Below are 23,224 nucleotides of genomic sequence, written 5' to 3' on the forward strand. Positions count from 1 at the left end.
GCTGCGGTCAGGCCCGCTTAAACAACAGCAAAAACAACAAAAAATACAAACAAAACTTAAGCCCAAAAAAAACCCTCTCTTGACATGAAAGTAAAAGTTTCGGAGAATCTTTTTCTTTTTTGGCAAAATGCTTGAGTGGCGTGGCAACGGGGGGTGTGCTTATATGTATGGTTATGACTGTATGCTCGTGCAGAGGATTTCCAGCCAAGATTAAGACGCTTATTTATGTTTCATAACGGCCTAATTTGTGTGTTAGACAGACAAAGAAGATGGCAAAAAACTCAGTGAACCGAAGAGAAAATAAATGCAAGTCGGCGCCGAGAAATACCCTAAGTAAAAAGGAAGAGAAATGCTACCCTTAAACGTGGAAATGTGCGCCATGAAAGCCATAGCCATAGCCATAGCCAGGGTATCTAGCGATTGAAATAAGCAAAATAGAAATTTGTTTTGGCATCTTTTTCCATGCTCAAGAAGCAGTCAGAGACTGTCAACAGATACTTTTTGCTTGAAATGAATTCAAATTCAAATTTCGTGGCATAAACAAAGGGCAGCGATTGTCTAGCCAGGGGATTGCCAAGCAATTTGTGGCATCAGCTACGGTCTTAGCCTCCTTTTTCAGCTATTTTAAATGCTAATCTGTGCAGGAGCAGAGCAACAGCTATCGATTTTTAATCAAGCTCCAGTGAGCGACAACATGAAACAGTTTCCGGCTGCTTACTGTCAGCAGGGAATTGTGTGGAGATGATTGGGTTGAGGCACAGGCAGGGACTGGTACTGGTGTAGGGACTCCGACTGAAGCTTACGGTGAATTATTATTGAATTTTGCAAGCGATTAACTTGCTCGACAACGCCAGGAAGGGCACGCCACAGGCCATCTGCCACTGCCGCCACTGAGGCGGATACCTGCATGGGCCGGGGCCATGGCACCTGTCCAGAGGCGCGTTTCCTTCTCGGGGTTTTGCCTGTGCATTTATTTATAAACCCCAGCGGCAGGGCAACCCTTGTGGCATCGATTTATGCTGGCATCCTGACAGCTGACAAACGACAAACAGAAAGACACTCCACACCGGACGCTTGACCTGCTGCCAGAAGCGGATCCTGGCCTGCTGCCACACTTTTCAATTAGAACCACAATTATTACTGCCATCTAAATACTAAAAATAGCTGAATATTGGAGCATACATTAAGCAAAAAGGGTGCAGGCTCCAGAATCACTTTAAAGCGCGAACAACCACAATGCTCGTGGGTGTACGTGGGGTCCGCACTCCTCTCAGCATGCTGCGTGAGCGGTTCAATATTTGCACACCAACAACACAACAGCCAACAACAAGCGACCCCAGAGTGTCCTTATTGTCCTGTACGGCTACACCCCTGACAGGGCCATCAGGCCAGAGCACTGTTGAAACATTTCCAAAAACAAGCGACGCGTAAACTTCATGAACTTCACCTGCGCTCACAGGATAATAAATATTCTGATGGAGCGCCGGACACAGAGGCAGAGGCAGGACACGGAAACACACACACCAGCAACAGCTATTGGGGAGTCCTTCATGCATTCAGGAGGCGTGCGCAACATGAGACGATGCCTGGCCCGATGCTGATCCAAAGTTTACACGGCAAATGCCTCGGCCCGAGCTGACCTTAAAGCTAATTAAAATTATATTCAAACTGCCCTGCCACAAAGTTTACGTGTTTTGGGTGCTTAAAAAAGCGTAAATTGAGGTTCTAAATTGAGCAGAAAAATGCAGCAGATTTAACTAATGCTAATTGAAGGCTTTAAGGTGGAAGATTTAGGGCAAGGGCTGGGCATAAATATTTATTGCTACACTCTAAAATGAGGTTTAGCAACTGCTGTACTTATCTGTACTTCTCAGCTTACAGTTCCATTTTTCAGTCACTCTCTGCAGAAAATTCTCTAAGAAATTCTTTGAAAATTCTTCTAGAAATTCCTCCCCATTTTCCTCATGAATCTTTCTTTGGCATTTGCTTCTCTAATCCTGCAAAGCTCTTTAATCTATTCCCCTATCATAAAGCACTTTCACTTTGTGCCTCAATTAAGTTAGCTAAAGATTTCAATTAGAATTTGCATTGATTTGCCAGCAACCAGGGCAAAAGTGTGGCAGGCAGCAGAGGGGAGAAAGTGTCAATGAAAGGCTGCCAGAGAGAGTTCCCCAACAGAATTGTACTTGGTCTCAGCTGCTCACCCCTCCTGTGGGTTGAATGTTAGTGACACGCTTTGTCTTGTGCTCCACAAAAATGCACCCAAGCAGTGCGGCAGATGGCACACACAGATACAGCAGCTACACGGCTACACAGATACAGACTTGATTGTGGCTTACAAGGGGACGCACTGGGGTGAGCTCTGGGTTGCCTTTGGGTAGGTAGGCAACCGATGGAGCGAACTGTGCCACGATTTTATGTGCCCGATGGCATCCATTGCATTCAGCCACCTACCTATCTGCTGGTGCAAATTTAATTTATAGCCAAAAACTTTAGCCTGCTTTAATGCGACCAAATTGTGTGCCGTGCGGTAAAAGCTTTGACCTTTCAATACGCTAAATTGAATTTTCCTTCGTGCTGGACACTAATTGTCAGGTAATTGCACTTGCCCGCAGGCTCTCCACATTATTCAGCAATTTTGCGTTAATTTTTCAGCCGCTAAACGTTGGCATATGGCAAATTACACTGCACCCCCCAGAGGCGAAGAATGCTTGTAAATGCTCGAAATGAATGGCTTAAAATATGTTTGAACCCCACACGAGTGCCACAGCATTTAGATAAATAATTCGATAATATGCAGAGCTTGTTGCCGGCAGCTTTTGCTTTTGTTGTTTGCCTTTAATTGTCGTAGGTGTCTTGGCATTAATTAATTGTGGGACTGTCGCTGCTCCTACCCCCCTGTAGCTGCATTTAAATGTCAGTGGAAACATAAATTTTATTCAGCAGCTGACGGGCTCGTTGCCTTGGTAAGCCATCAAAGAAAATGCTCTGCCGTGTGCCAGAGCTGAGTATTAATTATAAATGGCACGCGGAAACCACAAATAGATCTAGAACCGAGAGAAAAGTGCACAAATTTTCTATACTTGAACTTGTAATTTGTGTTTCCTTTTCGGAATAGAGTTGCCCCCAGAAAGAGAGTATAAATAGCAATGGCAACCCTCCGACATGTGGCAGCCTTTTCCTTCTCACTGAGCACACAAAGCAGTTGCCTGCCTGCCTGGCAAAGGATCAAGTTATAAATACATTTTACTGGTCCATAAATGTGGGGCGCCCCATGCTGCAACAAGTGGCAGGACGTCAGCTTAATTTGCTGTGAACTCTTGAGCAAATGTGCTGGGCTGGGCTGGGCTGGGCTGGGCTGCCTGCCTTTAGGCGGCACATGTAAACTCTTGAGCATAACTACTATGTAACCAGCAACCGCCCCTTGAGCTCTTTCACTCGTAACCCTCAAAATATTCCAACCAAATACAACAGATCATTGAGCTTTTAATGCGATTTTAATGTCAGCATATTATACGGCAGAGAATACTTCCTGCTGAGCGCACAACAAAATATAATTTGAGCAGAAAAAACAAAACAATTATGAATAAAAAACAGGCAAAAAAGAGACCCACCCGCGAGGCTGTGCAAAATGTGTACACAAAAAGAAAATGTATGGGAATTTAAGTAGCAAAAAGCAAGCAAAAAGCATGCAAATTATAATCTCTTAAATGCCAGCAGGTGGCTGGCTCTACATTCCGTGGAAACTCGATGGAGAGAGACCCTTAAAAGGATGCGAATGTCAGAGGTTAGCAAAGGCGGACTGCATGTGTGAAAGGTTTTCCGTATGGAAATAAAAGTCCCAGTAGCTTGATGGAATTTCCTGGAATATCAGACAGGACATTGGAGCCGAGTGCTGCACTCATTTGGCCAGAGATCTGTGTGACTCTGTGAAAGGTTTTCTCTGGAGATGCCAGCAATTTAAACTTTGAATTTCATTCTGTGATTCTATGCCATTTTTTCTGACAGTATTGTGTGGACATTTTTCACAGAATTTAGGGTGGAGCAGCCTTAGCTTTGCCATCGAATTTCTGGCATCGGATTACCCAATTATGGCAAAAATTCAATTGAAGCTGCTACACTTTTGTAATCAAATTCAAACGAACTTTCCTTGACTGCAATTCGGTTTAAAGTCTGTGGAGAGTTTTTCCTGAACTGGCGAATTCCCCAGCCAACGGCCCGAACTCGGAAGTATCGGGGAACCGCCATAAATACGAGATTCCAATTGGCCATTCCCCTGATGTGTGTACATTGTATGCCGTCATATATTTTTGGAGGCACGAACCGTGGAGGCAGGTACCCACCGGGCTATAATTTACTTTGTTTGCTGTTGAGTTTTTTGCCTCTCTCGCTTGTTTTTTACCCATTCCCGAATGTATATCTACGTATTAATTGTATAATAATTTTTTTCCATTTATTACTACATGCGAAACAATTTTCTTTATTTAAATGAATGGCTTTGCTTGACTGGCGCGCAATTTCATTTGAGTGTAAAGAAAATGTTGATTATGATGGGGGAGGCAGACCTACATATATCTATGTGTGCATATATGTAGATGGCATTGTCGTCCAGTGAGTGATTGAATAGACTGGAGGCTGGAGGAGTGACTCTATGGGAGAGTGACTGCATTTGGATTGACTGACTGACTGACTGACTGACTGACTGACTGACTGACAGGCAGGCAGGCTGTAACCAGCTGAACACTTGTTGCCATTCCTCTTCCCATTAATAATTCGATTTTTGTAGCCTAACCGTCGACTGATGTGCTCCAGGCTGTAGCTGGAAATAGCCATGCTGCGCATTCTTAAGCCCAAAAATAGCTAATTGTAGGTGGCAAAGTGTGGGGCCAGGGCACAACCATCATGGGGTGCGGAAAAACAATAAACAGAAAGCGGTCGGCCAGCGGCCTAAGTGGCGCGCGCGCATTCCTCGACCCCACAGATCCCAGCCGAGATGCTGACAGGCACATTTTACTCTCTAATTGTAAACACAAGAAAACATTTTCATAATTTTCCAAGCAACCAGAAGCAGCAGCAGCAGCAGCAGCAGCAGCAGCAGCGAGCGGCCTGCCCTTGGGGCTCACCTGCAATCTTGCGTTCGCGCATTTTGCGCCATAATGCCTCGGCCTTGCGCTTGGGCCAATTCTCGAATTTCTGCGAGAAGCTCCTGAAGAACTTGTACTCGCGTATGGTGATGGACATGCGGCGCTGCATATTGGCCAGCTTGGGTAGCGCCGTCGTGACGGGTTCGCACACTTTAAATCACTTGAAAAATCCCAAAAGGGGCTACGTGCCTACAGCCAGGCGTTGGAGTTGTTCTTCTGCTTAAAGGCTTGCTCAAGCCAGATCCATGGAAGAAGCAACTGCTGGCAGATAATTCATTGTACAAACACAGGCACACACTGACACACACACGCACAGGGCACACTTTGATGTTTCTCTTTGAAACTGCCTGAGTCGTTGGCGTCGACGCGCTCCACCCCGCGAGAGTTTCCCCGAGAGAGAGAGAGAGTTTCCCTGTTGCGGCCACGAGAATCAACAACCGTGCACGGCGCCTGTAAGAGCACTAATGAATTTGCCAACGCCGCCCAACGTTCGTGGCAAAATGGCGAGCCAACCCGAGTGCACACGAACCGAGAAAAGTTGTTGTTGCTTCGTGGCACGAGGCGTATGAGCAATGTGTTGCTGTTCTGTTGTCAGCAAATGGATGGCTGTTGTTCTTCTCTGATTCTTTTGGGGGTAGTGTCAGGGAAGGTGATTGTGCTTGTGCTTGTGCTTGTGCCTCCTTTCCATACAGCTCTATCGGCGCCACAATCGCTTATTATTTTCTGTGGTTAGTTGGCCAGGGCCAAAGCCTGAGGACAGGCGGCACAGGGACAGGGACAGGGACAGGAACAGGAACAGGGGATGGGGTAGATGTCCGTGCCGCACAAGCACAAATAAATAAATAAATTGAAGAACTGCCTGTTGTTGGCCGTTGATGAGGTTTATTTCATGTTCATGTTAACAAAAAAGGACAACCCAGGGAGACAGAGACCCAGGGAGTGCGGAAAGGAAATGTCAGCTTATGTTTTTAGTTTGGTTTTCATTAAAATTCATACATTTACAGGCCAGTTGCGCACCTGTTGCTCACTGTAGTGGGTCTTGTGGGTTGTGGGTTGTGGGTTGTTGCTTTTGGCACAGTTCTGAGATAAGTTTCAAGGCCGAGCCTTTGCTTTGTGGCGTGATTTATGTGGGTAAAAGTAAGCGTTTGATGATTCAGTTGCTCTGCCAGCACACATTTATTTAATAGCCAACAATTTTGAAGCGAACAAGTTCAGGATGGGGCCCAGAAAACAGCTGCCAGAGGTTTGCTCTGTGTTTAACTTTTGTCGAGTTTTCTCGGAGGCGATTAATTTCGGTAAACAGGAAAATGATGAACACAAAATCATTGCCATGTCACGGTTACATTATTTCACATTAATCAGCAGCCTGCTGGAGGTCTAGCAGGGGTAGGTGTGTCTCTGTGTCTGAGTTGGTGCGGAAGACGGAACACGACATGGACACATGCTCGACATCGACGCATTCAATTGCCAGATTCTCTAGAGGCATATTGAGTGCATATAGAAGCGACATTCGTGCTGGCATGCTGGTCATTTGTGTTTGTGCAATATCAGATATAAATCATCATATATCATATACAATCCTCCTGCTCGCACTTGTCCGCCTGTTTGTTAATCTTTTCAATAAAATAAACAACAAATGGGAAGACTGAGAGCGCTACTTGGGTTTGTCTTGCTTCCGTTATGGCAAAACAATGATGATGATGATGAACAATCCCTCCCAACTCGCTTTCTTATTGACTTGGGAGCGTGCTAGCACCACACAAAACATTGCCAAATGTACTCGTAAATACGCATAAAGCGAGCGTAAATGTAATGATAATATAGTGAAGGTCCAGGACCAGCGACCTTTGCCACTGAGCACGTCACTCCAGTGACGTCAGGAGAGCAGTCATCAAGCGAGAGGAAATGGAAATGGGAATGGGAATGGAAATGGGAATGGAAATGGCAAGCAAACACTCAGATAATAGTCATGAAATGACCAATGTGGCGTCTCTGACGTCATCGTAGTAGATTGGAACTGCTCCTGATGAGTCGCTGACTGTGGCTCCTGGCTAGTGCTCCTCTCTCTCTCTCTCTGCGTGTGTGTCCCTGTGTGCATAATTCGATAGCGAGAACGCAGTCATGCTGCAAAAGCGAAATTGAATGATGCTCTGCCCTGGGACAGTGAGCCAGTGTCCAGTCGAGGGGTCCACTTTGGCGTTCAGTTTTGTGATTGAATTTTTTCTTGTTGTGTTCATTTATACGCCATTTTTAGCACAAAGAGTGCCATCATCATCATCGCCAGCCCCAGCCCCAGCCCCAGTCCATAGCCATCCTCATGGCAGGCACAATATGTGGATAGATATGTCTATGGATGGTGCGAAGAGTGAGAGTTGAGTGTGTGTTTGGTGTGTACAATTGACAGATTGACAGCCATTTCGGTCCATTGTGTGTGTTCGGTTTGCGCCAATTCCCATTCAAGTGTTGTCGGAAGTGTTGGAAATATTCGCTAAAAGAGCGGCTGCTGCTGTTGATATTCCTTCTGCCTTCTGCCTTCTGGCCTGACCCCCAAGAGAACATGAAAGTAATTTAAACGTTGGCCAGCGGCCTTGATTGCCTGCAATTGTTTGCCCAAATGAAAGCGGCATTTGAATGCGAAGCCAAAGTAAACGATGATTGGGCATGGGCATGGCACTCATATCACATATAGACCAGGCTGGCTGGCCTTTCCTGGCATAATTATAGAAATTATATGAGTCATGCCATCCCCTGTTATTATAAACCACTCAGACCGCTAATTGGGCTGGCAGGACCACCGGCGCATCAAATCAGACATCAAGTCTCTCGCAGACTTGTGGCTCGATCATGAGCTCCTCGGCATCCATTTAAATAACTCATTTAGTCAAGGCTATGGGAATGGGTAGGGAGCAAGACGAGTTCTTGCCTGGCTGTGGCCGCACTCACCTGCTAAATAGCGATCACTCTGCGAACGAGAATAGCGCAGCGTCTGTGGGGGAGAAGGGAAGGATAGAGAGAATGAGCATTAATGTCTGTGCAATCAAGTTTATGCGAGGGCGTATCAATAAGTTACAGGTAGACCATGGCCAGGCCGGGTGCACAAGAGGGAACAAGAAAATATCTTTGTTGTCTTTACGTTGCACTCCCACCCACAAGCCATCAATCCCCCCGCGCAAGCAGAATTTACTTCTAAGCTGACGTCTTCACCACAGCGGATCATCCCTCTCTCTGCATGCAGGCGTAGCAGCAACAAGACAACAAGACTGCCATCTCTTTCTAGCGCTTATCTCACTGGGAGACGAAAGAGCGCGCGTGGTGAATAAGTGCTTGCTGCTCACCACAGTGGAGTGCGTCAGCTTCTAAGTAAATTCACCTTGGCCTGGCCTGGCCTGGCCTGGCCTGGGATTTCGTTCAGCTACTCAGACTACTCACCAAATGATGGGCAGCAAAGTCATCGTATCTTCTGCTTAGCTCACGCTCCTTGAGCAGCAGCGGCGCCGAGTTGGACTTCGTGGTGAGCTCTGGGATGCCGCCCGAGTCGCCCAGATTGCTGTGCAGCGAGGCGCTGCTGGGCGAGGGCAGCTCCACGAAGTGATGCAGCTGCGTGAGCGTCGTGGCCGTGGGCGAGAGCAGCGACTGGAAGGGCTCCTGGCGCAGCGCCAGGGAGAGCTGGGCGCGCTCCTTGTGGCCGCTGGCATTGGCGTGGCGCGGCAGCAGCTTGCGCGGCTGCAGCAGATGAAGCTGCTGGTGATAGTGGTCCAGCGAGTGACTCCGCTGACTGCGCTGCCTGCCGCCGCAGGGCACGAGAATGGGCGGTGGGGCGATGTACTTGCGGCGCAGCACCACGGGCGTGGCGGCCATGGAGGCAGTGCCGCCGCCGCTGGCGCTGCTCGCATCGCCGTCCGTGCAGTCGCAGTCGCAGATGTGCTGCCCCAGATCGAACTCATCGTGGCACTCGTCGTAATCGCTGGGCTTGCTGCTGCCTCCGCTGGACTTTTGCTTGCGCTCATCCAGCATGTCGTCCTGGGACTCGTTTGCCGCCTCTGCCTCTGCCTCTGCCTCCGCCTCACCGCCGCTGCCGCACTGGCTGAGCACTTCGAGCAGATCCGGATCATCGGAGGAGGCCACCGAGCCGCTCTTCTGGAACTTCATCTTGCGCAGCGCCTCCAAGCTGCTCACCGACTCGTTGTCCGGGCCACTGCGATCGCCCGCTCGATGATGATGATGATGGTGGTGGTGGTGGTGGTGGTGCTGCAGATGGTGGCTCTTCCAGTGGGACATGTCCTTGGGCGGTGTGGCTGTGCCAATGCCGCTCTCATTGTTGTCATTGTCCAGGCCAGAGGAGTCCAGCGAGATGCCCGACTTGCCGGAACTGAGCACACCTGTTGCCTCCTCGCAGGCCGATGATGATGAAGTGGAGCTAAAGGGGGGAGGAAGGGATTGGAGACAGTTTGACAAATCAATATTGATGGTGGCAGCCACAAATGACTCTATTTTGTGTGCAGCTTCCTGGCTGGCTCAATACTCACTTGTTGTCTTCATCGACGGCGCCAACGCTGCGGAGTATCGACTCCTCGGATGTCCAAATTGTTGATGTGGATCCTTTTTTGGTCACATCCACCAGATAGCCGGGCGTGGCCGTACCTTTGGTTGCCACAGCACCAACGGCAGCTCCTGTCGCGGCTGCTGGCGTTGGGCTGATGGCATTTCTGTTCATCAATGAGGAGGCTGTCGCTGCCGCATGATTAATGGCCACCCGTTTTGGCATCGACATGGGCATAGATGAGGCCACAATCGAGGAAGGAGAGGGAGTCGGAGTCGCAGTCATTGTTTCCATGTCGCTGCCGCTGCTCAATTGACGCTGTCGCCTAGATTTCAAATCCTCCTCGATGGTGGTGGTCGCTGCTGTCATCGATTCACCTGTTGCCGCCGCTGCCAGCTCCTCGATTTTCAATGCACTTTGGAAATTTGTCAGCTTATGAGTCGTCGGCGATGTTGTCTGCATGGCATGGCCATTAAATGTGCCGCCAGCGAGGCTCTTGCGCTGACTGGCTGGAGCCACGACTGTGCCTGCTCCTCCATGGCCACTCGGCGCCGATAGGGTGCGCATATAGGCAACATTCGACNGGTGGCTGGCAACATCGTCGCTTCGTTGCGTCCGCAATCAAGGTTAAACGATTGCAGTGGAATGGTGGCCTGGAAGAGACACAGAGGACAACTTATTAAAATATAGTCAGTCGGGTTTAATAAAGAAAACTCGACACTGAGTGCCGCTGACAGTTGAGAGGGAGAGAGAGGGAGGCATGGCAGGACCTTGAATGTATAATGAGAGAGGCAAGAGATCTGGTAGCTGGAGGAGGCTGGCTACCTTGTTGGGCTGCAGCCCACAGAGACAATGCCTAAAAGGCAACAGAATCAGCGGAATCAGGGGAATTTTTGTAGACATTGTCAAGTGGCTGGCCGGCAATTTTTATGCAAATCCAAGAGGCAGTTGAGCAACGTCTTCCTTTTTCTGTGTGTTTCTGTGGAACTCCACAAGGGCCACAGGCACAAAAGTGTCTTCCTATTGTTGTGGTTTAATATGATTTGTAGGCCGTCGCTGATAACAGCACAAGCAGACTTCTAGGAACTCAGTCTTTGATCTTGGAACATATGAACCAAATCTCTGGCCAATCTCTGGCCTGTTTCCACACCTCCTTCTGATCATTTTTGCAAGCCTAAAAGTGCGTTTTATGTTCATTTAATGTCTGTTTGCTCTATGGACAATTTGTTTTGACAGGCAACAAAAAATGCAGTTGAAAAAAGTAGAGAAAAGAGCGAAAAATGGAGCGAAAAGCTGTGACAGCAGCAAGCGGAAATTGATATAAAATGATTTATGGAGGGATAAATTGTCTACGCGTGTGTATGAGGCTGCTGCTGAAGTTGCCGCTTGCTGCAGGTTGCCTTTGCGCTGACTCCCTCGGGGCGGCACAGAAAGAACACAAAAAAAAAGTAAATCAAGATGGAAACGAGACGAGCACAGAGGGCGAGCTTTCAGTCAACGAATCGATAAGAAAATGCTATGGCAACCATTTGCATCGAGAGCATTTAAAGGAGAATTTAATATTCTGGCATTAAGGAAACCTTAGAGACAGACAGCTCTGGTCGCTGCCTGACCAAATACAGACAATTATTCCGAGCACACAGGATGCGGATGCAGTCAGCGCTTCGTGCTGGTTGTGTGGTCCTTTGGGAGTATGACAGCACTGGGGACTGGACACACAATTTGTAATGCATTATGGAGCAGTCTGGCAGTTGCGGGCCCATGTCTATGAATTATTAATAAAGTCAGAGCTGAGCTCTGGTCTGGTCTCAACTGCGTGTTAATGAGCCGCCAACTCTCGCCGGCCAGACGCAATAATTGGGCGCTCAGATCACGGTCATTTATGGGCATGGCTACGCATCGAGCGAGCTATTTAAAGGCAGGCGGGCGCCAGAGTCTGAGACTCAATCGGAGTCCCAGCCCCAGTCCCAGTCACAGTCCCAGAGGAAAGATCGATTTCAACAGTTAGACACATAAAAAGTTTTACATTTTACGGCCAGTTATCGCAGCTGCAACATCTATCTTTCTGTCTATCTTTCACTCTATTAATTTAGTGATTTTATCGCACACAAAATGCTCCAGCAATTTCCCATTTCCCATTTCCCCGTGCCCTGTGCCCTGCTTAACATATGTCAGCCATTTCCTTCAGCATTTGTTGTGATTGAAAATTGTCGCATTTGATGGTGGAAAAGCCAACAAAATCCAAATCAATTTGATGAGCCGCGAGAGGCAGTAGAATTCGATATCCGAAACTTATTTAAATGTCATAAAAAATGTGAACCAAACTCAAGTATCAAATTGATGGAGAATAAATGAAATGTTTTCCTCGGTTAGCTAATGAAAAATGCCATAAAATGAACACAAAACGACACATCAAAATGGTTTCGGCTAGGGCAGCTGTAAATGCTTCTAATTGATCATAAAAAAGCAACAAGGAATCTTTAGACATACGATAAATATATATTTACATAGCTGAACATCGCGGCTGGGTGCAACGCCTCAGCGTTCCACTTTTATTGATATGTGACCCAGAAAACGGGTCGAGATGCACGTACCTCTCGATATATATATATGAATAAAACTCATAAGCACTCGATCACATGCCGATCAGCCGATAAGTATGAGTGTGTGTACAGACTATCGCAAAATCGATTGGACATGCGCCTGACTGAACATTGGAGAGACTGCAGACAGTTGAGACTGCAGGACATTGAGGACTGCTCACTGTTCTCTCCCTGGTTCGTGGCCCGTCACGCATGCGCTTGCTGATAATAATTATCAAATCAAAACACTTAAACGCCTGCCCAGCCCATGGTCATCGCCTGCTGCCTGCTGCCTGTTCAGCCAGAGTCTCCGTCTTGTTTGTTTGCCTTCAAGTGATTTGCAAGTTCTACTTAAGTCAAAAAGTGTTCGGCTCTCGTCTCGCTTCGTTGATGTGCCTGCCTGTCCGTTCCTCTGCATGGTTCATCATCATTAAGCGCATTGCCTTGACTGTGCTTGGCCCCCACACACACATTTTACAAGATTCACTTTCGCATGCAGGGGGGAGAGAGGGAGAGCCTCATGAGCATGGCCACAAAACGGCCACAAAATTGGGGCGTTTTGGGTCCAGCGGGTCTGGCTCTGGCTCTGTCTCTGTCTCTGTCTCTGCCTCCGATCTGCCGTGCTGACAGCTGCTGCTGCAGCTTGGGCCAAAGTGAAGTGTTCTGCTGCGCATCTCGGATCTGACCCAGTTCACTGCCTTGACTCCCAGCAAAAAGTTGTGTATAAAATAAAACTCCTTTGCTGCTGCTGCTGCTTCTGCTTTACTTTCATTGACAGTTTTTTTTTTTGGCAAACCCAAGCACGCACTTGTGCCCTTGATAAGGTTTTGGATGTTGTCTTTGATTTACGCTGTCTTTTGGCAGCTTATAAATCATTGTTCCAGCAGACACACTGCCTCACTGCCTCACTGACTGACTGGCAGAGTGTATCGGAGCTGCCAGCCACATTCTTTGGCATAATTAGTGCTGTCTGTGCGGAGCTTAAGCCTTTTAATTGGCTTGACTTTTACCTGCAGCGATTACCACAAAATATGACAGCTTTAGTGGCTGCCACAAGAGACACACATACACACAATGAACTGAATGCCAGGCGCCCACATGGAAGCCCTAAATTGTGTCAGCTATTTCCCAGGCTGCTCCAGAGAGAAAGAGAAATGCGAGCTGGGAATGCGCTTTCACAGAAAGCAAGGGGGGGTTGTTGCTGCATAGAAACTTGCAGAATGCAAAGAACTCTTGCAAATGATTGGCAATGAATCAAGAGCACAGCCAGCTATCCGTGCTGAATGGAACCTAAAGGGAGTCTTCCCCCACATTGATGGAAATGACAAACTGGAGCAGCAAGTGGATTTGGGAATGTTTCGCCATACTCCATTTGAAACTGTCAAATTGCAGCAGCAAATCTTGAACTTCTCCCCCTGCTTCTTCAGCTTCTCCCTCATCTACTCCTCCTGCTCTTTTTTGTCTGCTTTTTTGTGGCTTTTGTGCAGTCGGTTTTCAGTTTTTCGGTGTTGATGTCGTGGCTCGGCACGTGTTTTGAAAATGAATATTTGTCTTGTTTGCTGCTGAGGATTTCCAACAGATAATCAGAGCCAGAGCAAATGTTGTGCTAAGCATATGCAACAGCCAAGAGGCAGCAGCCCAGAGTCTCGCAGCCAGACCGCAGACACGGTGCCGTTTATGAGCAGTTTTTGGCTTATAAATGTTTTAATTAGATCTGTTTGGTTTGATAAGCTCCGCGGAGAGAGAGAGAGAGAGAGCGAGATGCAGAGAGACAGCTAACAAGTTGGTTTGTTGGTGGCTTATGGTTTATGGTACGAACTGCACTAAGTGGGTCAGCGAGCGGGCCAAAGACTCGACGCTCATGGGGCGTAGGTTCGAGTTCATTTTTGGGCTATCTGATGCAACAGAAAATCGTCTTTTATGGCTCTGCAATCAATCCACACAATTGTCTTTCAATGGATTGAAGCAGAACTGCACTAATTAGTATATTTTATTACACATTTTATGGCGCTGCAAGTCAAACGGCAGGCAGCCCAAAAACTGGGGGCCGTCTCTGCAGCTACAAAAGTTCAAAGTTTAAACGATTCAAGTGGCAGGCCATGGAGTGACGAGTGTCTATCAGCTGCCCCTGCAGCTGGATGGCTGAAGGGCTGCCTGGAGCATATGGGAAACATTCCTGCACTTGCGGCATGTGTGTGGCCCTCCCCCCTCCCCCCGAAAAATACTCTTCTGTGTGTTGACAACATTGTTGTGGGCACAAATGCCTTTGTCTTAGAGCGAGTTTTATCTCAAATATGCCCCACTGCTCGCTTGCTGCATGTCGCAATCCACAGATTACGCGTGGAATTTCTGTGATTTCTGCTAGACTTACGTGCTTCTCGGGTTTCAAGACAAGTCCGTTCTGCTGCTGCTGCTGCTGCTGCTGCTGCTGCTGTTCCGTGATGGATGAGCCCTTGCCAAAGCGACTCTGGATGGCCGCTGTGGCCGCTGCGGACAGCAGCATGGGCGCTGTCCGTGGGCCTGTGGGCTGCTGGCTGGGCGCACCTGTGGCCACTAGGGCCCGGGCCAGATGCGGTGGCAGCTTATCGCCGGCCATCAGGCTGTCCAGATCACGTAGAAATTTGCACGCCCAAATGTTGACATCCTCCAAGGGGGCAGGAGCGGCGGCGCCGCCAAGGGGCGGTGGCGACAATGCCCGAAGTTTAGTTGTCACTGGCCTGGTGGCTGCTCTGCCTCCCCCTGTCGTTGCTGTGGTGCTGCTGCTGTCAAAGCCGCTATCTGATTCCGTGGAACGAGACAATTCATCAAGCGGCATGCCTCCTGCTGCTGTTCCCGTGGCTGCCTCCAGCTGCTCCCTGAGCTGCTGCTCGCGGCGCTGTACCTTTCGCAGCTCAAAGACCTCATTGATCTCACGCTGCAAAATTAGAATAGAAAAAGGCAGAGATTAACTTTTGATTAGCGCTCTAATTGCGTGCATATATCAATGGCAATGGCAATGGCAATGGCAATGGTCGAGTCGAGTCGATTAGGCGCAAGGCGCCAACTAATGGATGCCCCACAGACGTATGATGTATGTTGGCAGGGAGAGGGGAAAAAGAAAGCACAGGACACGACACAGAAGACAGCGAAGACGAGACATGGGCACAATCAAAGACAAATAAATTAGAACACGACCGCAGCCAGAAAGGCAACAGAAAACTGCAGCCACGAACTCACAGAGAGACAGAGTCAGAGTCAGAGCCAGAGCCAGAGCCAGACAACACGACTTGCAGCAGCAGCAACATGAGTCGCACAGTCGCAGGGCTACAACAAATGCAAATAAATTGAAATGAAGCAATTTGTTAGCCAGATTAAAGCAGCAACAAAAACAGAGAGAGAGAGAGAGAGAGAGAGAGAAAAGGCAGAAGACACAGAGCACACAGTCGCCCCAAAAGCAGATCAGACAGATGGGCCCACAGGGCTAACAAAGTCAGCGAATTACTTAATTAAAAATCGTGGCCAAGGCAGCAGCAGCAGAACAGGCCCTCAGAGACCCAGAGCCAGAGCCAGAGCCCAGTCGAGTGACATTAATAACGTGCAGCGCTCATTACTCAACAATTGTGTTTGCTTTTCCCTTCTGCTGTTGCTCGTTCTTTGCTGTGGGCAACCCTTTGCCACAGACAAATGCGATCGAACATTAGCAGGCAATAAATTCTCAAAGGTAGCAACAGTCCCGGTCTGCCCAGCCTCATCTATTGCTGTTGCGGCACGGCATGAAAGAAAGCGCCGCCTTAGACTGTTGCCACTGCCACTGCCTGTTGCTGCCTCTTGCTGCTGTGATTGTATCGCCGCCTGGCACTGTTTTGGCAGCGTTGTTGCCTCATTTGTCCTTTGTGGCGAGCAGTTCTCTAGCTAATTTGTGAAGCCTCAAGGCGGTTCAAAGGTTGGGCAAACAAATGCTGGTAGCCAAAAGGAGAACAGAACGAAGCATTCAATACGCTAGCAGGTGGAGAGCAGCGTGTTGAGAGAGTATTCTACAGCAAATTAACTTCAATTTAGAGTTTTTTGGGAACTGATAAATGAGGATCTTTCATGGTCTATGGATAGAGCATTTTGTCTGCCAGAAATATGCAGCAAAAACTCTTCGAACTTCTCCACTCCCCCTGGGACTTCTCACAAGTGTAGCTGAAGATTTCCCAGTGCGACATGTGTGCAATGCAATTTTCTTGTTATTAATTTCATGCTACGATGCGCTGCATAAACAATGCTCACTGTGCCCCACGCATCTGTCCACGGGTCCAGCTCCAGCAGGCGTATTCCCAAAACACTCCTGCTCCTGCTGCTGCCGCTGCCACACATCTTTGGGCTATAAAAAGCAAGACTGCGTGGCAGCAACTTTCAGTTTCAGTTTTTTCTAAGAGCCAAAACGCGCACAGCGGTCGTCGCAGCCCGCTTCAAAGTGCCCGACAAAAATTGGAACAGCAGCAACGATCCACGATCGACGGGTGGAGACTGGACCCAGGCTGGGGACAGGGAACAGACAGACAGACAGACAGCATGAGACTCACGCTCGCCTGGCTCAGCGTCTGCCTGGCGATTTATTGCAGCGGCCACGGCCATGGCCACAGCCACAGCCACAGCCACAGTCAGGTCCAAGGCAATGTGGTACTATCTTTGCCACCATCGCTTATCGCCACGGCCACGGAGGCGGCGGCCTTGAGGCAGCAACAGCAGCAGCCACTGCGCTGGAAAAAGGATGCACGCGTCCTGTTTGACAGCGGCAACGATGCACTGCGCGATATGCTGCAGAGTCTGCCCCACAACCAGCACCACGACAATGTGGATTTGGATGTGGAGCAGCAGCCGCAAGTCGCGGATTTTAATCGAAAAGCACTGCACGAGGCAGATGATTTAGTTGGGGCACAGGAAATTGCAGGCGCACAGCAGCGGGGCAGCCACTATGGCGGTGCCACGCCCAGCCACAAATACGGGGCCAGCCGCTGCCAGGGTCGCCTGGGTCCGTCTGCCAAGTGTCCGCAGGAATATTATCGCGCCATGATGGCAGCCAGGTAAGCCAGTCCCTCCCCCAGGATGTGGGTGGCAATCGGGGATGCCGCCCGCTTCAAGGCTGCACCAAGGCAGGAAAGTCTCGCAGAGCGAGAAAGTTTCCGCTTCACAGGCTAAAGCCAATTTATCAGCCGCGCTGTCTGGAGGTTCAGATTTAATGTTTAACCCTTTTAAAAGGGCGCCAGGTTTAGGCCAAAAAAAAGAGGCACAAGCAGCAACAAATCGTCGACAATTTGGCTGTCGGCCAGCAACACGCAAAACCAATTAATGGGCGTGAAAAAAATCAAAGAGAGAGAGAGAGGGAGACTCCTGCTGCTGCCTCGTATGTTGATTTATTTTATAAAATAACAACTGTCAGCAAATGCATTGGCCCGCAAGACCAAAATGAAACGAAATCGAAATCGAAAGTTTCACTTTTCATGCGAACGAAGAGCCAGAGCCAGAGCCAGAGACTGGAGCTTCCCCAGTGAGAAATGTTTCCACTTTGGTCAAGTTTTAGTTCAACATTTAAGCATCTACTCTGGCAGCGGGCATTATGATTTTGGCAGCAGAAAAGATGGCAAATTAATGGGAATATAATCAAGTCTCGGTGTGCAGACTTGCCAGATTTCATTTTGAGTGCAAATAAATCCTTAGACTGTAGATGAATATTTATCCATAATAAAGTAGATTCTGTCTCTCTGCTTCTCTGCAGCTTTGTCTGTAGTCTCTCTGTCTGTAGAATCTACTACATATAAACATAGTATTCCAAGCTCTCTGCCTGTTTCCTTTCATTTTAATTGCATTGAATCCTTGGACACAATGCCAGAGGCCAGAGCCAGCTCAGATTTCGTCACCCAACTTCGAGCCTTTCTTTTACTTCTATTTTTACTCACACAAATATTTTAGCTCCCTTTCTGTTGCGTCTTTTCTTTTACTTCTTTTCTGTTCCCCTCTTTTATCTGTACACAAATTTCTTTGCTTTTCTGCTGCTGCGCCCTGTGATTTCTGTGCACAATTTCTGGTAATATTATTGGCCCGCTGCTATTAAATTCGAATTAATCATTTCTTGTGTTGTGTTTTGTTGTGTTGTTTTTCCTGCTGCTGCTCCTCGTCGCTGCATTATTGTTGTGTGTGTTTTTTCTTTGATTAATTGGGCCCTGGGCCCGCATCTCTCTCGCATTTTGTTCGCTTAATTTGTAATTTTACACAGTAATTTTGGTTGGAATTGCCACAAATGGACATTTGATGGAATTGGCTTTGGCTTCGGCTCTGGCTGACAGCGCTGACAGGCGGCGGATAAACGCAGAGTTTAGGCGCTAATTCCTTGCGGCAGCTGTGGCATGGGAGGGTGAATGGGTTTCTGGGTCAGACACAGACTCAGCCCACGTTGCTGCTCATCAATTTGGTGTCACGAGTGGCACAGAGAAAAGAAACTCCGTCGATGGTCTCCACATGTAATTGAAACCCACAGGCCCACGCCTGAACAGAAAGACAGAAGAGAAAAGTGCAACAAATGATGGAGCGACAGGGGACAGGGCCTGAGGCATTCATCTCGAAATAGACAGCGGCCACATATAGCCATATCTATTTGCAGTCATTGCTCAACCTTTGCCCTTTTTATGTACAGGAACAAAGAGGCCATGGCCCGTCTGCACATGCAGCACAACTCGATGCAGGACAGCTCTGACAGCTATAACGAGCAGCGGCTGCTGGACAGCGATGAGGAGGAGCAGGATGAAGAGCAAACCAACAGCAATGAGGTCTTCATGCTGCTCACTGGCGAACAGGACCTCATCAAGTTCCTGCACTGGGCCATGCAGCTGCTGTATCCCTACGAGCGGCCCGAGGGCAATCGCAGCGAGAGTGCCGCCGAGCACTACCATCCGGGCATGTTCCTGTGGAAGAAGCTCAATCTCTCGGGCCACCTCGAGCCACCGCTGATTGTGGATGAGCCGCAGTTTGTGCTGGTGCGACGCGAGAAGCTGCTGGATGGCTATCATTTGGGTGAGTAGAAGGGAGCCGCAGCAGGAGCAGATCTCTTGCATGTCTTTGCCTCTTTGCAGACGACATGACCAAGGAGGACGATCCCTTTATACCCCCACGTGGACGCAAACACAACTCCCCCGATCTGAATGCTCTGCTCAATCGTTATGAGACTTTTGTGCCGAATCGCGGCAGGCGCGACAAGGTCAAGGATCTGTTCAAGTACGACGATCTGTTCTTTCCGAATCGCGGCAAAAAGCAGCGCAACATTTTCCACCTCGACGATCCCTTCTACCCGAATCGCGGCAAGAAGCTGAAGCTGCGCGATCTCTACAACATTAACGATCCATTCTTTCCGAATCGCGGCAAGCGGCACTTGACCAAGGCACCGGGGCCTGGCATCGATCAGTGGGGAAAACTGCTGCCAGATGACAGCGAGAGCGACAGCGACAGCGACAACTGGCCGCAAGGAATGTCAACGCATAAAATGAATGGCTACGATCCATCAGTCAGGCCATCAATGTCAGTGGTGGATCCTACGGCTGCTGCAGCTGAGGGCGCTCGCTGGCGACGTCTGGCCGGAGGATTGCTGCAGCCCGCTAATAGATTACACTCGACAAGATCAATGTCAGCAAGTGGACAACAAGCGATGGCAATGGGAGTGCAACAATTGTTGCCACAAGGCAATCCGTACATGCCCCGCCAGCAGCAGGTGAAGCCCGCAGTCTGGCAGCAGCGCCTCAAGCGTTCGCTGCGGCTGGCAGATGCCCCCGAGACACAATTAACGCGTGCACCCAATGCTAATCCCACAAAAATCGACACTGAAACGGACTCGGACACGGACACGGATGCTGCGTGGGCCTGGGACACGGAGGCTGCCAATTGGCGCATTTAAATTGCAGTTTTCGGGCGACTTCTGGCTGGGGGGAATGTAGAACACACACACACACACAAAATAAAGTAAAATGCAATTGAAAACGTTGTCCTTGGGGTCTGCCCTGTGCTGGTGCTGCCTTGCCCTTGGGGCATACCACTAGCGATTCGTATTTTAATTGTATTCATTGGTTAATTTATCGCTAAATGCAATCAGCATTGTGCCGTGGGTCTAGACTCCAGACAGCTGCAGACACAGCCAGGGGCCAGGGCGTGGCACGCAGTTGATGCCACAGCAGCGATATGCAGGCAGATCGAGAACAGCCCAGCCCAGGGCAGGCAGGCAACTGGCATTGGCAACTGAAAACTGGAACTGAAAACTCAAAGTTGTGAGTGTGAGACTGCAAAGGTCACACAGTCGGAGCCATGTAATCCCCGAAACGCACATCAATCACGCGACTTTAGAGCTTATTAGCCACAGCATTGAGCCTTAAAATCAGAGAAATAAACTGAGAAAATGCCCAAACAGGCCTCTGTGGCTGTGGCTCTGGCTGTGGCTGTGGCGGTACATTTTTCCACTTCAAGTGTTTCAAGCGCTGGCATTGACATTGACCAAAAAATCGACAACACAATGTCCAAATATTTGGTGAGCCACAAAGTCTGCGGGCACAGAGAGCCAGAGCCCAGACCAGACCAGACCAGACCCCTGGCAGCTCTTTGTTTTTGTACAAATGACCATTGAAGGTCATGCCAGGCAGCAACAAATTGGTTAAATAATAATACACAAATACCAACGGCGCATTAATGTTAAGCAGATGCGCGGAGTTCAAGTTTTGTTTTGGGTTTGGGACTTTTGGTAGCTTGACGCTTGACGATCAGACCAAAATCATATGGGGAAGATCATTGTAATTTCAATGGCACTTCAGACCAGAGGCAGCCCCTCTATGTTTGGGTTAGAAGCATGAATGCAGCAGTCCGGTTCGCTGACACTTGAAGTGGTCAGCCGCCGCCTAAGAGGTTTAACTCTCGTGCAGGGTACCTAGAGGGGTTTTCTTTGAGTTGGGTTAGCTTACGATCTGAGCAGCTGTTTGACAGCAGCTTCAGCAGAATCTCTCTCACTCACAGAAGCATTAACCTTTGGCTGTAAGGCACTTCCGTTGCCACAACTTCTGGGCATTCGTTTGGCCCCAAAACAATTGCCAAAGCTGGCCAAAACTTGTGACAAATGAAATTTCAGTGGCTCAAATTTCAACTGCAAGTGCAAGTCCAAGCACTGGCTGCAAAGCAAAAGAAAGTGCCGCAAAAGGAGTTGCAGTCTCCCCCAATCGCAGCAGCAAATTGGCTCGATTTTGTACAACTTTTTGTGTTGATTTGCTTGTCGGAAAATATCAACGCATTGTCAGCACTCTCCCAATGCCGTTGACAACGTGCAACATGCAACGGTTGCTGCCGCACAATTGTTCAACGCGATCAGCATGAGTAGCTGGCAGCCTTTGACAGCCTCTTAATTGCTGTCTGCAATTATGAGCCAGCAGCAGCAGGAGCAAAAGTCCTAGTCGCTTCACTTTCATTTGATTTGTGAGCAAAAAGTGCACCGCTTTCTGGCTGCATTTGGCGCTTGAAGTTTTCTAGTTAGCTGTCGTCCCAGTCCCCAGTTGTTTGTTGATTTGCCCGTCTTTGTCTCTGTCTCTGTATCTGTCTCTGTCTCTGGTGGGAGAGCAACTTCTGGTTGACAAAAATAGTAACGTGCAGAGGCAGGCGCTGCCTTTTATTGCCATTTGTTTTTGTTGCTGTTTGCCATTTGACGTTGACAAAAAAACGTCATTTGCAAATTGGGCAAAGACAACTTTCTCTGAGGCAGCTGCCTGCCTGCCTGCCTGCCTGCCTGCCTGCCGAGGAGTCGCAGGCGCACTGTGGCTCACTGGCAATAGTGGCAGTCATTGCATAAAGCTATATAGATAAAGCAAAAAGGCAAGTCGTCGTCGTCGCAGTCGTCGCCCACATTCATTAACAGCATTCGCATAATTGGCTGTGGCAGATATTTCGTGGGTTCACTGACATTCCCCGTACCCTAAGCATCCAAGACAATCCCTGTGCTGGGGCCTTACGTCTCAATTTCCCATCGCCACTTTGTCAATAATCTATAATTAAAATCATTCGAGAACACACGCAAACAACGGGCTCGGGCTCGGGCTCTGCCGTTTGTCAGATTTATCAGATTTATCGAATGGCAAAAAGCAATGTCTGTGTGTGTGTGTGTGTGTGCACACTCCTCTATGCGACGTTGAAAGCTTGATTGATGCATTAAGCTTATGCAGCCGTAACCGTAAACACCAGCAACTGTCCAGACCCCAAGCCAAGCCCCACCCCAAACCTGGCAGACGTTGACGAGCGCCAATTAATGGCTGCTTAAACGGGATACAAAAAATAACACACACACACACACACACTCTCTGCCAGTGTGGCCATGTAAAATGATGGAAAAATCTGCGCAAAAGCCAGCAGCGTGGCAGCCGATTGCTAATTGAGGCAGGAAGCGTTGCAGGCCACAAAAACGAGTTGCCATCGCCTGTCATGTTGCATGGCACGGGCACGGAAAAGCTGGCCCACGAAATGGGTCAGCCAGTGATTACCTGGCGGCTCTGCAGCCGCCTCCACGAACGCATTTCATAACTAGCCAAATGAAGCCTAAGGCCAACAACCACAAGCGACAAGCCTCGGTCTTAGACCCGTCTTAGCGGGCAAATTTCCAAGCTGCACTATTTGTCATAATAAATGTGAGCACAAAGCAGCAGCAGCAGGAGGAGGTGTGTACACACTGCCCCACACACCTCAGCGAAGAAAGCGCGCGACAGCGTGGGCTGCGGCTGTGACACATTTTGTCATCATTAGGCACAGTCGCCGGCTAATAATTTCAATTTAGCCAAAAAATTAGTTGTATTGTGTGAGAGAGCGGGGTGGAAAACATGTGTAGAAGAAAGAGAGGCCTACAGCCCACGCTAGGGAAAAGAAGGGAAGGAAAAGGCAAAGCCAAAGCAAAACACAGCCAGAGGAGGGACTGTGACTGGGACTGG

At 48.8% G+C, this 23,224-nt stretch overlaps 2 protein-coding genes across 2 annotated transcripts in view; one reads left to right on the forward strand and one right to left on the reverse strand.

The window, feature by feature from the left end:
• Window positions 1-23,224, reverse strand: part of LOC117583802 — a 56,096-nt gene that overhangs the window by 7,583 nt on the left and 25,289 nt on the right. Inside the window, 5 exon segments of the mRNA XM_034272383.1 lie at window positions 8,088-8,130; window positions 8,574-9,561; window positions 9,671-10,268; window positions 10,271-10,337; window positions 14,638-15,180. Of these exon segments, the coding sequence (XP_034128274.1) occupies window positions 8,088-8,130; window positions 8,574-9,561; window positions 9,671-10,268; window positions 10,271-10,337; window positions 14,638-15,180 (2,239 nt within the window).
• On the forward strand, window positions 16,764-20,180 carry LOC117583803. Its single transcript, XM_034272384.1, has 3 exons — window positions 16,764-17,314; window positions 18,922-19,298; window positions 19,358-20,180. The coding sequence occupies exons 1-3, from the start codon at window positions 16,803-16,805 to the stop codon at window positions 20,170-20,172; spliced, it is 1,704 nt and encodes a 567-aa protein (XP_034128275.1). The 5' UTR covers window positions 16,764-16,802; the 3' UTR covers window positions 20,173-20,180.

Source organism: Drosophila guanche, unplaced genomic scaffold (assembly GCF_900245975.1).
Source record: "Drosophila guanche unplaced genomic scaffold, DGUA_6, whole genome shotgun sequence".
NCBI classification, from domain to species: Eukaryota; Metazoa; Arthropoda; class Insecta; order Diptera; family Drosophilidae; genus Drosophila; species Drosophila guanche.

Coding starts and splice junctions, on each gene's coding strand:
- LOC117583803 (XM_034272384.1), top strand. CDS start 16,803: ATGAGACTCACGCTCGCCTGGCTCAGCGTCTGCCTGGCGATTTATTGC. Junction 17,315..18,921: donor CGCGCCATGATGGCAGCCAG/GTAAGCCAGTCC, acceptor TTTTATGTACAG/GAACAAAGAGGCCATGGCCC. Junction 19,299..19,357: donor GCTGGATGGCTATCATTTGG/GTGAGTAGAAGG, acceptor GCCTCTTTGCAG/ACGACATGACCAAGGAGGAC.